Below are 15579 nucleotides of genomic sequence, written 5' to 3'. Positions count from 1 at the left end.
AAATCACCCTCTGTGTTCTGTAGTTCAGATGAAAAATTTTGATTGAGAAAGGCTGGAGGATTCATTTATACATTTACAACTTACAGTTCTATACCCTCTCCTCATTAAGACATTTATAGAAAGATTCTGAAAATATTTAAGATGGTTTAACACTTGGTTTGGCATTTGTTATGAATTGGCCTTTCAAGACAAATTTGTACTAGTCCATTAAAAGGTACTTTGATCTTTATTCTTAAGGTAAAGTATTAACAAATAATCCTAAAATTTATGTGGAATCGCAAAAGACCCAGAATTGCCAAAACAATACTGAGGAAAAAGAATGAAGCTGGAGGAATAACCCTCCCAGACTTCAGACAATACTACAGAGTTACAGTAATCAAAACAGTGTGGTATTGGCACAAAAACTGACATATGTATCAGTGGAACAGAATAGAGAGCATGCAGAAATAAACCCACACACTTATGGTCAATTAATCTTCCAGAAAGAAGGAAAGAATATACAATGGATAAAAGACAGTCTCTTCAGCAAGTAGTGCTGGGAAAGCTGGACACCTGCATGTAAATCAATGAAGTTAGAACACACCTTCACACCATACACAAAAATAAACTCAAATGGCTTAAAGACTTAAACATAAGACAAGACACAATAAACTTCCTAGAAGAAAACATAGGCAAAACATTATCTGACATAAATCTTAGCAATGTTCTCCTAGGGCAGTCTACCCAGGCAATAGAAATAAAAGCAAAAATAAACAAATGGGGCCTAATTAAACGTATAAGCTTTTGCACAGCAAAGGAAACTATAAGCAAAATAAAACAACAACCTATCGAATGGGAGAAAATATTTGCAAATGATGTGACTGACAAGGGATTAGTTTCCAGAATATACAAATAGCTCATACAACTTAATAACAACAACAACAACAACAACAAAAAAAAAACCCAATCAAAAAATGGGCAGAAGGTCTAAATAAGCAATTCTCTAGTGAAGATATACAAATAGCCAATAGGCACATGAAAAAAATGCTCACTATCACTAATTATCAGAGAAATACAAATCAAAACTGCAGTGAGGTATCACCTCACACCAGTCAGAAATGGCCATTATTAAAAAGTCCACAAGTAAATAAATGCTGGAGAGCACATGGAGAAAAAGGAACCCGCTTACACTGTTGGTGGGAATGTAGTTTGGTGCAGCCATTATGTAAAACAGTATGGAGATTCCTCAAAAAACTAAAAGTAGACTTGCCATATGATCCAGCAATCCCACTCCTGGGCATATATCTGGAAGGAACTCTAATTTGAAAAGATACATGCACCCCAATGTTCATAGCAGCACGATTTACAATAGCAAAGACATGGAAACAACCTAAATGTCCATCGATAGATGATTGGATAAAAAAGCTGTGATTTATTTATATAATGGAATACTCCTCAGCCATTAAAAAGAATAAAATAATGCCATTTTCTGCAACATGGATGGACTTGGAAATCATCATTCTAAGCGAATTAAGCCAGAAAGAAAAAGAAAAATACTATATGATATCACTTATATGTGGAACCAAAAAAAAAAAAAAATTACTACAGGGGAAGGGAGTGGGAAGAGATAAATTGAGAGTGTGAGATTTGCAGATGCTAACAACTATATATGAGGTAGATTAAATAACAAGTTTCTGGACTGCATAACACAGGGAACTATATTCAATATCTTGTACTAACCTATAATGAAAAAGAATATGAAAATGAATATATGTATGTACATGTATGACTGAAACATTATGCTGTACACCAGAAATTGACACAATGAAAAAAAAGAGAAAAGTATTTAGGAATAAAAGTTATTGATATATACAATTTAATTTCAAATGTTTCAGCAAAAAAAGTGTATATGTCTGTAGAAGAGAAACAAAGCAAATGAAACATAATTCAGCAATTGCTGAATCTAGGTGATTCATACTTTGAAGTGTATATTTTGAAATTTTACTTGCTAGAAAGCTATTTTGAGATTACAAAATTTAAAATCAAGAAGGTATTGATGGAAAAGAATAGGAAATTAATCACATGCATATTTGAGTCCGACACAAAGTAGTTAACAAAAATTAATTTGAAAATGTTAAAAATATCCCCTTTTAACATGCTATTTGTCATACTGCCTGCAGCATCCAAATTTTAACCACCAAAACGCTATCCCTTCTGTGAGAATAACACTAATGTACAATTTTTTACAATAGGGAGAAGGAAAGAAGGAGAGAAGAAAATCTTGAGTAGAGATAAAAAAAATTTGAGCTAAGACTGAGACACTCTACAGAGCTGAAGAAATTGTCTAGATATATCAGGAAATAGGAAGAAATAAGAAGGGATGAGCCATGAGTCTAAATCTTTTACCTATTTACTTAAAGAGAAAATAATAATAAGATATATGATAGATATATATCCATATCCAACATATCTTCCTTAATACACCTTTACTTTTGTGGCCCAAAAATAATTTAGCTCATGTATTTCAATACTGAAACAGAAACTAACTAATTCTATAAACTAGGCCATGCTGGACACTTCCGTACTTTAGTTCTACAGCATCCCTCCACAATGAATAACTTGTTTTAATCCTTGATGCTTCAAACCATCTGCAGTAATTTCTATCTGAAAGTATTTACTCATAAAAGAATCCATTTATATTGTTGTTATGTTGTTTCCTATGTCTTATTTCATCTGTTTTACTGAAACAAGAACAAGGGTACCCCTGTTATTAGCAATGTATTGCATTTGGTCTTTTGCTGTTAAGAAGACCCAAAAGAGGCTTTTAAATACCTACCATTAATTTTAGTGAAATTTTTCTAGATATTTGAATATGTATTACATGACTTTAAAAGTCACTGAAAAACTTGTGGAAGCTTATCTTTCTGTGATGTGTGTTTCTTAATTACGTTGGCTTCTTACTACCATCAGCCAGTATTTCAAGGGACAAAATAACAGAGAAAGTTTCATTGTTAACAATAATGGAAATAATCTCATGTATCATGACATTTTAATCTCATCTGTGAAGACATCCAAAAAATGTGAAATTCTAAAAATGATATCAACCTGCCCAAAACACTTTTCATGGATCTTTTATCATTATCAAAGACTACATGGATCAAATTAATCACCAGGTATCAGAGCAAAGAAAATTTCTATCAGACTATCTTCTTTATAATTTCAAATTCTTTGGACATCTTCACAGATAAGATCAGAATGTCACTGATTTTTACTTCATTAGTCATAGGAGAATCATCAGCTCTGACTTTTATATGCATGTGGCTCACCTCTGCTCACATTATTAGTACTACCTTCAAAATACAATTTCTTTGCAGAAATCTTTTTATGCCATCTGTCCATTTTGTGAGATTTGATTTAGTTATATCCATGAATCCACCTTACCTGGTACACGTAGAACTACAATTCATCCCAATATGTTGAAAGTAAAGGTGCCTCTGTTGACCTTCTGTATCCTTTCCAGGTGGACTACACCTGACACATGACAGTCTAACACACAGACCAACTGGGGATGCCAGTGTCAATCCATGTATTAAATATCAATTAAGGTTTATTTCATGTTTTAGATTGAAATACCAAGAAAACTTCTAATGTCTTCTTCCCACAACCTCATGGGCTGTCTTACATACTCTCCTTTGGAGACTGGTAGTTTTGAAGAGGCCAAAACACTTTTCATGGACCTTTTATCACTATCAAAGGCAACACAGATCAAATTAATTACCAGATATCAGAGCAAAGGAAACTTCTATCAATGAAAGTTGAAAGTGGATCCTGAATATGAGAAATGATGACTCTTCATAGTGCTAACTTGAGGAACAGAGGACTGCCTTTCTCTACATACTAACTACATGCCAGCTTTTAGATATGTTCTAAGATTTAATGAGCTTAAACCCATGAAATGCTTTGTGATTTTTAGGGGAAAAGTGAAACAAGCCCTCAATTAAAAAAAAAAAAAATGTATTATATATTTATTTTATTTTATTTTAAATTTTTATTGTGTGTTATCTATGAAAATATTCAGTAAAGTATCAAATACCATGAAAATGTAAGGTATTATCTTACTATTGCATCTTCAAAGAAAACATGAAAAAAATCTGAAGTTAAAAAGTGTAACTGGCATTTTATGTCCATTATTTTTATGTACTGATTCACCATAGGCTTGAGAAAAGCAGAACATCACGTAAAAAGCAAAATTTCTGGGTTCATTTGCTTTCTGTATGCTTGCTTTACTTTGCATTAGAATTTGGATATTAACATTTTCTTTAAACTACTGATTTCTAATGCTTTAGCAAGCTCAGAGCCTCTTCACATTTTTTTGTCTCTTTCTAGCCTCAAGAAAAAATAAGCTATATGCAATTCTGGGGGGCTGGCTGGAGTTAAATTTCATTATTTTTTCAGGTTTACTTAGTGGGTTAAAACATTTCAACATTAATAATTTTTAGCTTCAGATAGTTTAGCTCTGAATTCTAGCAGCCAAACCACAAAATTTCAAGTTGTGTTCAGTTCCCAGGTTCAGCTCCAATGGTGGTTAGAAACGAGAGTACACGCCAAACCAGAACAGTCTAAGTGATTTGCTTCTTGGAAACTTAGAGTGAATACAGCATTTACACACAGAAGACACCAGTTAACACAATTAGCTTCATATAGTTAGAGCCTGCGTTTCAGCAATCCTGTCTGAGAAAGGTAAAGGAACAGAAAGAAAACAATCAACAGTGAAGATCACTAGGATATCAACAGGGAAGCAAATATTAATAATTGGTTTAAAAAGGAGAGAAAAGTATTACCAAGAAAAGAAAATCTAATTGTACTAAAGTAAAAACGAAGTCTAGTCATTTTAATCTTAAAAGAGATTAAATGGTTGAGATGAATGTGAAACCTGGACCTGTTATCTTATCAAGTAACTCTTCCCCATGTTCAAGATGGAGGCAACAGGACGGGGCAAGCTGCCAAGCCAAACTGTGCAGAGAAAATTTAAGGACTGCTTGCTTCTGATCTGAGAAAAGAGCATGTGGAAGCTTCATATCATCTTTGTAATGACCCCCTTCCCCCAGCATCCACCTACCTATCTCCATGTGCTCTACAATTATGTAGCAATACGATTAGGGCTTCAGACCTATAGAATTTTTTAAAAAAAATAACTCTCTGAATATTAAAACAAACAAAGAGCAAACAGTCTCAGAAAGGCCAGGTAACTCTGCTTTGTGAAGGAAACCTTGATTCTAAGTAACTTGACATCAACACGTGGAAGGTTTCATACCTTGGATTCTCTGCCCCACTGCCTCTTACTCCATACTGACAACTACTGTTTTTTGAAGTAAATGGGAAGGGAGGGGGGAAAAAGGGAGGGGAACAGAACAGAAAAAAGCAAGAGGACATGGAAATGACAAGTACCCCAAGCTTCACATTAAGAAAAAGAAAAAATCGAAGTGTCAAGGGATATAATCATTCATTTAACAATCATAGAACATATGGCGTATAAAAAACTCTATGAAATCTTTATGGAGAAAGATGTTCATTTCTAAATCAGGAAGTAAGTTAGAAGGCGAATTAGGAACAATGATTCAAACCGCTGCATATGCTAAACTCGTATGTTAGGACAGAGGTCTGGTTATCTTGCCTTTCAAAACACTGGGCAGGATAAACAAATCATGTCAATGGACTACGTTCAAGGAACCCCAATTAGAAATCTCTCCCTAGTTTTCCTACTGGTGTTGCTACACATGGAGCAGACCTGAACTGACTGCAGCTTGAAGGGGATGAGAGCCACCCTGGCTGACCTGCAGACCCGTGAGCAAGAAAAATTAATGTTTGCTGCTGTTGTAAGCAGAGTAAGCAGCCAGAACTGACTGATAAAGCATTTATGTCTTACACGTCACTGGTTATGCATTTCTATAATGCCAAGACCTTTGTGGACATTTGAGTTTACAAGCCCTGACTTAGTATCTCCTGTGATCTTTAGACCACAATCCATCCTGCCAACTAGAAAGAAGCAGAACTGAAATATTTAACTGTTCTGAGGAAAAATGAGGAAGCCAAAATAGGATTCTGGCATCCTGCCTCTACCTTTTTGGGACAGTAGGATAGTCACTTCCAAAGCAAAACTGCCCCACTCAAGGAGAACACCTGGTCTCCTTAAATCATGAACAAAGCATAGAAGTGGCTCAGGAAACACAAATAATGTAGACATGTACTACACTGTTTCTTATTATTTACAGCATGGATCTGGGGATAATCATTACTCTTAAACACTGTAAAGAGTTGGCAGTGCTTCACAGGTTTACCCTTCCAGAGGCACTCTTCAACCAAGATATGCAGATGTTACATCTCTTTTCGTTGACATGAGTTTGGACCAGTTCTCTAGTCTTGTAACCTCTGGATTACAATAAGAAAATACCTTTTTTAATGATCCCTTTAAATACAGCTTTAATTTTACCTAATCACATCAGCATCTTTACCATGTATCCTCAGCAGGGGTGACACTGACCCCAAGGGTAAAACTTGGTTTTGATCGAGGAAGAGCGATTTTACTCTTTTCCCATATAAAGCACAGATACATCTACAGGATATAAACAGAAAGATACTATATCTGTGGTATTAAAAATGTCACAGTGGCAGGAGTGGTTATTAGGGGGGGAAGTCTACAAAGCTCTTTAGGGGGTAATAATGAAAAAAAGGATTGAGATACACTGACCTGATCTATATTATCTCATATGAGAAGACTACCATTACACGGTCTGATCTCCGCCTAACATAAACATTTAAAGTTTAAACTTCAAACAAATCTTTACTACCAATACTCAGTTATAACAGATGTAGAACTGTCTGCTTATATATTCCATAAGTAAGGAACCTGACGCTCTCTGGGAATGAGACAAAGCCCTGGAGCTCACTTCCATGAATGATTCAGCAGAGTTGGTTTCTCTTTGATTTCTCCTCTGCTGCTTCTGCTTCTGGCATGAGTAGCACTTCTCTAATTCTACTTTTAATCTTGGTGCTGTAACTGAACACACACAGATTCAATGCAGTTCACATAAATCAAAACTGATGATAAATAAATTAGGGTGTTTTACAGTTAGAGTCAGGAAAGAGCAGCTATAAAAGTGACAGCAGAAAGTTTCCAGATTTATTCTTACTCCCTCAAGTCATCTCCGGGCCTAGTCCTAATTTACTAATATAGTTGAATTATAAGTTACCATGGTTGAATTTCATAGCACTTAAGTCATACCTTAATAAAATTATTTTTAAATAGCCAAATGATTTATGGAAAGAGATTCAGGCTCATTAATAATCACAAAAATAAAAACTAAGATCACAAAGATGGGTGGAAATTAAGAAGTCAAATAATACCAAGGCAAGAAGGTATGGAGCAAGAGGTATCTGTGCCCATGATCTGTTGTCCTGGTCCTTACATGGGTCACAGACACACAGTGTTCGTAACTTATACATGCAAGATACATTTAATTTTATATACATAAAATATATATTAAATTCTTGTTTTTTAATAAAAGGTAAACAGAATTATTCCTGGTACCCAGCTGAAAAATCCCAAAAAGGCTGCAGAGCTACCTGCAGCTAAAACAGAGAGTAGAGAACTTGCCACTAATAAGCAATCAGGGTACTTATATTACAAGTCAGCCAAGTAGATCACAACAAAACATCTAATGGCCTGTAACTACCTCTTGGATTCAGAAAGGATTGATAAAAGCTAGGTGAAAAAGCATTAAAAACTATTCTAAAACATAAAAAATAAAAAAGAGTTGCTGTTGGTTAATCTTCCTGAAGTTCAATTTTTTGCTATTTAAATATATTAAGTTTATAACTGTGGATCACTACTGATTTAACCTTTTTTTTTTTTTAAATAAACTTATTACAGCAAAGATCCAACTGGATTGCAAAAAGATTACATAAGATAGAATTCTGTCACCACCTGGTGGCAGTGCTCTGCAACAGCAGGTTCTAATTTCTTTTTAAGATTAATGTATTCATTCATTCATTTACCTAGTATCTAGTAGGCATCTACTAGGCATAGCACACACACATTTTTAAATCTTTCTTGGAAGACAAGAAATAAAATATAGATAGTCCCTAAAACAGGTTCCCTATTTTCAAGGAAAAATATCTACAGTTAAATTTATGCCTATCAGAAAGTAAGTGTCTACTCTTGTTAAACATTTGTTTAAAGTATCCGCACTCCCTAGAACTCTCAGGCAAGAATTCTCTCAGGAGTATATTGGTAAACATAGTCTATCGAGTTAATATATCAGGACAGTAAGTACACCAATGCAGTTTTTAAGGAAAAGAACTGGTGTGGCTTTGAAATATCCCCAAATTCTTGACACTTCTTTCAAAAGGCAAAGTCTAATTTCCCTTTGAGTTGAACTTAATGACTCACTTCTAATGAAGAGGAAGTAGCAGAAATAACAGTGTGTAACTTTCAAAGCTAAATCATCAAAGGACTCACCATTCCCATTGTGCTTTTTGGATCCCTCACCCTGGGGACGTCATTGTGCCATGAGGAGCCTCAAGCAGCTGTGGACGGCCTCTGGGGAGGAACTGTGACCTCCTGCAACAACCAGCACCAACCTGCCCCCTTACATCCCTCATCAATATCTCTGAGCTGAGCCACTCCCCAAAAAACAGGAACCAATATCCATTGTTGTTTAAGCCACTTAGTTTTGAGTAATTTGTTATGCAGCAATATGTGACTAATACAACAACCTATTACTTCCTAGAACCAAATTTCATCTATTACAGAAAGTAAAAATATCTCAATTCAGTTTAATACTATAATTTGCCCAACATGTTAATAAAATTCAAATTTTTCCTTCCTAATACACTAACAGTGATCCTTTTCTAATTCCCCCAAGTTGTTTTATATTATTTCATAATATTCAACAGCTTCCAACTCAAAGAAACAGTAACCCAGGTAGACTTCAGTGAGTCAGAAAGGAATTTTTGGAACATCTTCCTTTTGATGTACTGTTCTAGTACTGGTGTGTGCCTCACTGTGGCAGACGGCCTGGCCTGGGATGCTAGGAGAGCAGGTAAAAATCTAGGCCTCAGAATATAGCCTAGGGGTGCGATGAGGTCCTTTGGAGGCAGAAGGAAGTTCCATTCTTATGTGTTCATTCACTCAAAAAAAAAAAAACATTATACTAGGGACTGAGTGGAGAATCACACCCTTGAGGTACTTGTAATTTAATCTAGATGAATATTCATGAAATACTTTATGTTTTTAAATTAAACTCTTCCCATGGCTCTGAAGGTTATAGGTCAATGGAAGAAGTCTGGAAATTTTCTCCTTTACCTCCGTGAGGGAGCCACAAGCCACACCACCATGCAGGGCTGCATCCAAAGCAGAAAGGGTTGTAGGTAAGAATGCCGGCGAGGGAGCAGCAGACCTCTGTGTCTTCATCTCATAAGCCTGAATAAGAAAAAGATTAAGTTCTTTTTTTTTTTCCTTAATAGGCTTTATTATTTTTTGAGCAGTTTTATGTTTACAGCAAAACTGAACAAAATGTACAGATTTCCCATATACCTCCTGCCCCTGAATGTGCACCACCTTCCCCCATTGTCAACATTCCCCAATCAGGGTGGGATATTTGTTACAACTGATGAAACTACATTGCAACGAGATTAAGTTATTTTCAACTTCCATATTTATTCATAAACATAAACCAACTGCAAAGTTAAATTTTAGCAGCTGGAACCCCAATCCACCTTTTTCCCTCTATTATTTAGAGGAAACATTGTTCAACAAATATTTACTGTGTGCCAAGGACTGTGCTAGATTTGGGGGATATGATGTAATAGACAGAGGCCCTGCCCTCCCAGTATTTACAGTCAACTAGGAACTATGAAATTAGGACTGGAAACTGGGCAATTACAATACAATTAAATAAGAGATATCGTAATAGAGAAAGTGGAGACATAGACACAGTATACCTGATCTGGATTTTGTGATCCAAGGAAGGCTTCATGCAAGATCTGGATATCTAAGCTAAAACCTGAAATGGCTGTTGGGCAAAAGAAATGTGCATGTTCCTGCCAAAGAGACAAGAAAGTATGAAGAAAGGTCAAGAAGCAAGAAAGAAAGGAAATGGAAACTAACGAAAACTACAAAAACACAAAGGGTTTACTTAGAATGGGTGAAAGGTGGAGTGTGGTCATGGTGTAGCAAGCGATGAGGCTGGAGATACAAGTAGGGGCCAAATCAGGAAAAGTCTTGTTGAAGTGTGGAGTTTATAAAGAGAGCAACAAGGAGTGATAGGATCAAGGCACCATTTCAAACCGAGGTTAGTTTGTGAAGAATAGCTTGAAGGTAGGTGGGGTAGACTAAGAAATGTCCCCCCAGAGGATATCCACATCAAATCCTAGGAACCTGTCAGCATTACCTTATTTGGAAAAAGGGTCTTTGCAGTTGTGGCTAGCGCGCCTGCATACCTACCAGCAGTGTGTAAGAACACTTGCCTCTCGGCACTCTCTAATATTAAAAATCGTTACTGTTTTATTAAGTTGCCCAAATAAACGGAGGTCAAGCCACAGAACTGTAATCATTCATTCATTCACTCATTCATTCCCATTCAATAAATATTAATTCCGTGCTTCCTGCATGCCATACACTATGATAAGCTCCAGGAAGGGAATAGTAAACCAAACAGACACAGTTTCTACCCACTTAAATTGTAAATTTTAAGTGGGTATATAACTTAGTGGTAGAGCGTGTGCTTAGCATGCACGAGGTCCTGGGTTCAATCCCCAGTACCTCTGTTAATATATAAAAATAAATAAACTTAAAGTTTACAATTCAATAAATCTAGGTCTCAAATCCAAGGCTCTTCTGCCTCTGTGAGGATGTAGGAAAACCAGCACATTAATATTTATGAGCCATAAGTGTACCCACTCTTATCTAATCTTACCTACTGAATTCTAAAATCAGGTAAACCATGGATTACCACAGATTTTATTAAAGGCTACATCCAGGCACGTAAAATAACTAGAAAGGCTACGGTAAAAGGTGTGTGCTTTGCATCTGATTTAGAAATACCTAAAAATTGTCTACAATCTATTAGGCAACATAGGTGGGGGGGGGGGTACAGGCAGCCCAATTTGTTAACATTAAAGTACTTCCTTTGCAACTGTAAGTCTGTATGTGTAATTACTAGAATAATAGATTTGGTGACTCAAAAACATAATAAAATGAATGTAACAAGGTTTCAGAAATAATAGTGTATACATAGACGAGACATAGGAACACTGATACTGACACGCCATGCCACCAGTTTTCCTTCTACTTTGGTGGCTGCTTCTCAAGACTCATCACTGTCTAACCTGATCATTAAATGTCAGCTGCACTCGGGACTTGGTCTTGCGCACACTTACATTCTTACTCTACATACTTCCTAGGCAATCTCTCATCCATTTTCATGTCTTTGACTATCATATTTACACCCGTGACTCCCCAGTGCACACTTCTAGTGCAGAACTCTCCTTCAAGCTCTAGGTCCATATATTTAACTGCCTACTTCACATCTCCACTCAGTATTTCACAAGCACCTAAAATTCAACAAGCAGTAAACTGAATCCATGATCTGCCTCCCTCAAATCTGATCTGCTCTCTTCTGACAGTCCTTATCACTGCAAATGGTACCACCCAGCTTCTCAAAGCAAACTCAAGGAATCATGTCTGACGCTTTCCTGTACCTCATCACCACCCACAGGCAAATAATCACCATGTTCCACTCATTCTACCTCCTAAGAGACTCTCATAATAACTGACATCATACCATCTGCATCAATACCACACTAGTAGTCTATGTCACCGTCACTTTCTGTCTGGAATACAGCCACAGACACTTAGCTATTCTTCATATATATCTCCCTGCTCCTTTTCAATCACTTGTCTATGTTCAAAGACTGAGTTTTAAAAAAACACACACGAGATTACGTCCTTTTATTGTTCTCAGAATAAAGTCCAAAACCCTTAATGTGGTCTGCAGGCCCCAGTGATCTGACCGCTTCTTGCTTCTCTGACTTCATCTCTTGCCGCTCTCTTCCTTGCTGCTGTGTTCATTCACACTGGCTTGACTTTCTTACCACATAAGCCCCATTCTCCTGCCCTTCCCAGGGCCTTTGCACTTCCCAGCCCTACTGCTTACAGACTCCACCCTGCTTTGGGGAACTCCTCCCCAACTCCTTTGCCTGCCTCTCTCCTGTTCATCCTTCAGGTTTTAGCTGAAGTATCACTTCCTTGAGGGAGTCCTTCGTGACCCCAAAACTAAGTAATGTCCCCTGTTACTCAGTTTCTAAGCTCTTTGTACTTTTCTTTCATAGGACTTTTCGTTACTACAATCAATTTATCATTTATACAATTATTTGTTTAATGTCTGACTTTTCCCACTAGACTATAAGCTACTTGAGGGCAGGAAATTTATCAATCATCTTCACTACAATATCCCCAGATATCTGACAGATACATGGCTGGCACTCAAATATTGGTTAAGGAACAAATAATTGAATAAGTAAATTAACAAAAAAATCTTTGTGAAGGAATAAACTAAGTTAAGCCAGTATTTAAGGTAGGACGCAAACCTAAAGGATGCTACAAGAGTACAACAAAGGAGAAAGATGGCCCCTTGAATTGGCATTTGGAATGGCTTTGATATCACAGCGGAAAATAGTGATGGAATTGGAGATGAGAGTTGAATTGCCTGCCCATGATCTCCTACTTAATTATCTAGCTAGGAATATGCCATAGACATTGACCAAATAGAATGACAGATATCAAATTAAAAGGTTCTCTTGGTGCCTTACAACCTTCAAAATAGAGACGGGTTAACTTGAATCTCATCACAGAATCACTGCATACTATTTTCAGTCTCTAACTTCTCCCACAAAACAAAGTGAGCTGTTCAAAGCTGCCAGATCAATGACAAACCTGAGACTACTGCCAGTCTCTAACTCCAATTCTACTTCTGACTCTTCTGCCTTTAAGGTATTTTCCTTAGATCACAAGCTAAATATGAACAAAAGAAAATACTTAATCTGTTCATTGTTTTCAGAGTTTCAAATGACACTAATATTCCTTACTTTCTACTTCATAGATTTGGACCCTACTTTAATGCTCAGTGGTTACCAATTTCAATATAAGGTAGTAAAGGAAGTAATTTGCAATCCACATTAAATAAATGAATTTGCAAGGCACCAAATAGACTTTTAGGCAACTCTGGGAAAACAAGATTTTTCTGCCACGCACTAAACCTACATTTTGAAAAGCTAAAGTCGTGAGACGGAAAGTATGAAATAATAGTACAAGTTGAAGAGGGCTTGTTACAGAAGACTTTAACTTTTCTCAAGAGGGAGGATGAGTTTTCAAGTATTATTCATGCACTCAATAAGCAAATACAAGTCCAATATGTGTGCTTTATGATGTAGAGTAAGCGATGACACTAAAAGTGAGTGTTGCAGAGACAGGGGCATTCTAAAATTGACTACATTATTCTTTAACCATGAGATCCACAAATCCTACTGAGACAAAACAAACAAAAGAGAAAGATGACCTTTTGAAGTATTACTACCAGCTACAGAGAAAAAAAACGTCCTGTTGCCTCCCTATTCCTGTAGTTCAGACTGTCTCTCATCAGCTTATCAACTACATAAATTTCTTAAATGTATTCTCATTAGAGGACGAACTCCATGGTATGAAGAGTCAAATTTCTTTTTATTGAAGTACAGTTGATTAACAATGTTGTGTTCATTTCTGGGGTACAGCACAGTGATTCATTTATACATATACATATATTCCTTTTCATATTCTTTTCCACCATAGGCATCACAAGGTATTGAATATAGTTCCCTGTGCTATACAGCAGGACCATGTAGAGTTGATATTTTGAAGGTGCTCATCTCTATCTTTGCTTTTGCCTAATCCCCCAAAATATTTTAAATGAGATAAGGAATCATTTCAAAATAAAAATTATAATCAAACCATAACTTCAAAAATATGTATACCGTTTGCATCCGTGGGGCACAGGCCCTGCTCACCACACACAAAAGTTCCTGGACACCTTGATAACTAAGGCCAGTCATCTTCATAAGCTCCATTGGAGAAAGACATAGAAAGTCCTAAAAGATATAAAGAGAATATTTTAAACATATATGTGCAACAAAGATCCTGGAATTAAAAGGAAACTTTCAGTCAACATTGTCCATATGTAAATAATAGCATAATTTATTGCAGATCAAAGATTATATGTTTCTTATAGTATTTTCCCCCAAATGTGCCTCAACTAAAAGATATGATGAGATAATCTCATCTTCTAATTACCTAACTTAGTTAGCATATACCAAAGGACACACCAAGCAACATCACCTAGCAGAATCCAACCCAGGTGTATATGTGCATTGTACTTGTGCCTAAAAGAGTTTGGACACAAGCAGATGCCCAGAATGGATCAGGCTGAAATGAGTTTCTTTTGAAACAAGTTTCTTCCAAAGCTATGAGACCATTCAGAGGAAGTATGAAACAACTGAGAGAGAATAAAACTGGCTATGAATGAAATGTTAAATTTCATACTTTTAAGAGTATTTCAAAGTGTGAACATAAGGATTATTAAATGTATAACAGAGGAAGCAAAGATACCATCAGCACACAAAGCAATTTTTAAAAACAAAACTGCAGTATGCTCTGAAGGTCTAAGTAAGGATTGAATCCTAACATAAAACCTTAAATCTTATTTAACCTCTTAAGAGGGATTTTATTTCACTCTTGTGCTTAAAAATGCAACACCTGCTTTATACATTTCTCTTAAATCCATTGATAGAAAAATAATCCTATTAATTATTCTTGCTTTCAAGAGAAATTGTCATATTGAACATTGTCTCCTTCTTTGAGTTATAGTTCTCGTGTATCTACAAAATTTATTTTAAGGGGACAAAACTTCTCTAGAATCTCAAATAAAAACCTCTCTAGAATCTCAAATAAGTGGCACAGGTGCACTTCACCTTCTGCCTTGAGCATTCTCCCCACCCTCCCCCCACCCAAAATGCAACAGTCTTTAATCTGGATAAATGAAATCACATTTGGAAATACAACCTAAGTGGCTTGTTATTTAAAATTAAAAGCACCATCATTCATCTTTTTTTTTTTTTGGTAAACCAAATTTTCATATTCCAGGTGAAATTAAGAGTTATTAAGGTATCCTTAAGATTATTTTGTACTTAAAATTTCTCACTGAGAAAAATTAAATAAATTTTACCTGACAGGTAACAATCTGATGTCTGTTCAGACGATCACACAGCTCTTGTGATAAACCCACTCGTCTCAGTTTCTTGCTACCCATACCTTCAGATGCAGTAAGAAAAAGAACCTTGAAAAAACATCAGAAAATAGCATAAGCAATAGTAGATGGAGTATCCAGAACACTCCACAAAATAAAAAATTCTCCAAGCATCTCTATATACAAAATGAGATGTATAGTATTTAAAATATTACTGACAAAAACAAAGGAAGACCGTAGACTCTTTCTAAATATTTTAAATAGG

General features: G+C 36.0%; 1 protein-coding gene across 16 annotated transcripts in view; it reads right to left on the bottom strand.

Annotated features, from left to right (window-relative positions):
• Positions 1-15579, bottom strand: part of RAD51B (RAD51 paralog B) — a 723675-nt gene that overhangs the window by 705223 nt on the left and 2873 nt on the right. For all 16 annotated transcript variants that reach the window (XR_004320787.1, XR_004320785.1, XR_004320786.1 and 13 more), the window contains exons 2-4: positions 15294-15404; positions 14047-14160; positions 9344-9460 (exon numbers count right to left, since the gene is read on the bottom strand). Coding sequence is in view for 13 of the 16 variants with exons in the window: in XM_032482240.1 (XP_032338131.1) it covers positions 9344-9460; positions 14047-14160; positions 15294-15377 (315 nt within the window). In the remaining 3 variants the exon portion in view is untranslated. The remainder of the gene's footprint in view (positions 1-9343; positions 9461-14046; positions 14161-15293; positions 15405-15579) is intronic.

This window comes from Camelus ferus, chromosome 6 (genome assembly GCF_009834535.1).
Source record: "Camelus ferus isolate YT-003-E chromosome 6, BCGSAC_Cfer_1.0, whole genome shotgun sequence".
Taxonomy (NCBI): domain Eukaryota; kingdom Metazoa; phylum Chordata; class Mammalia; order Artiodactyla; family Camelidae; genus Camelus; species Camelus ferus.
The sequence above is the reverse complement of the archived record's forward strand: the minus strand, read 5'-3'. Positions and strand labels throughout refer to the sequence as shown.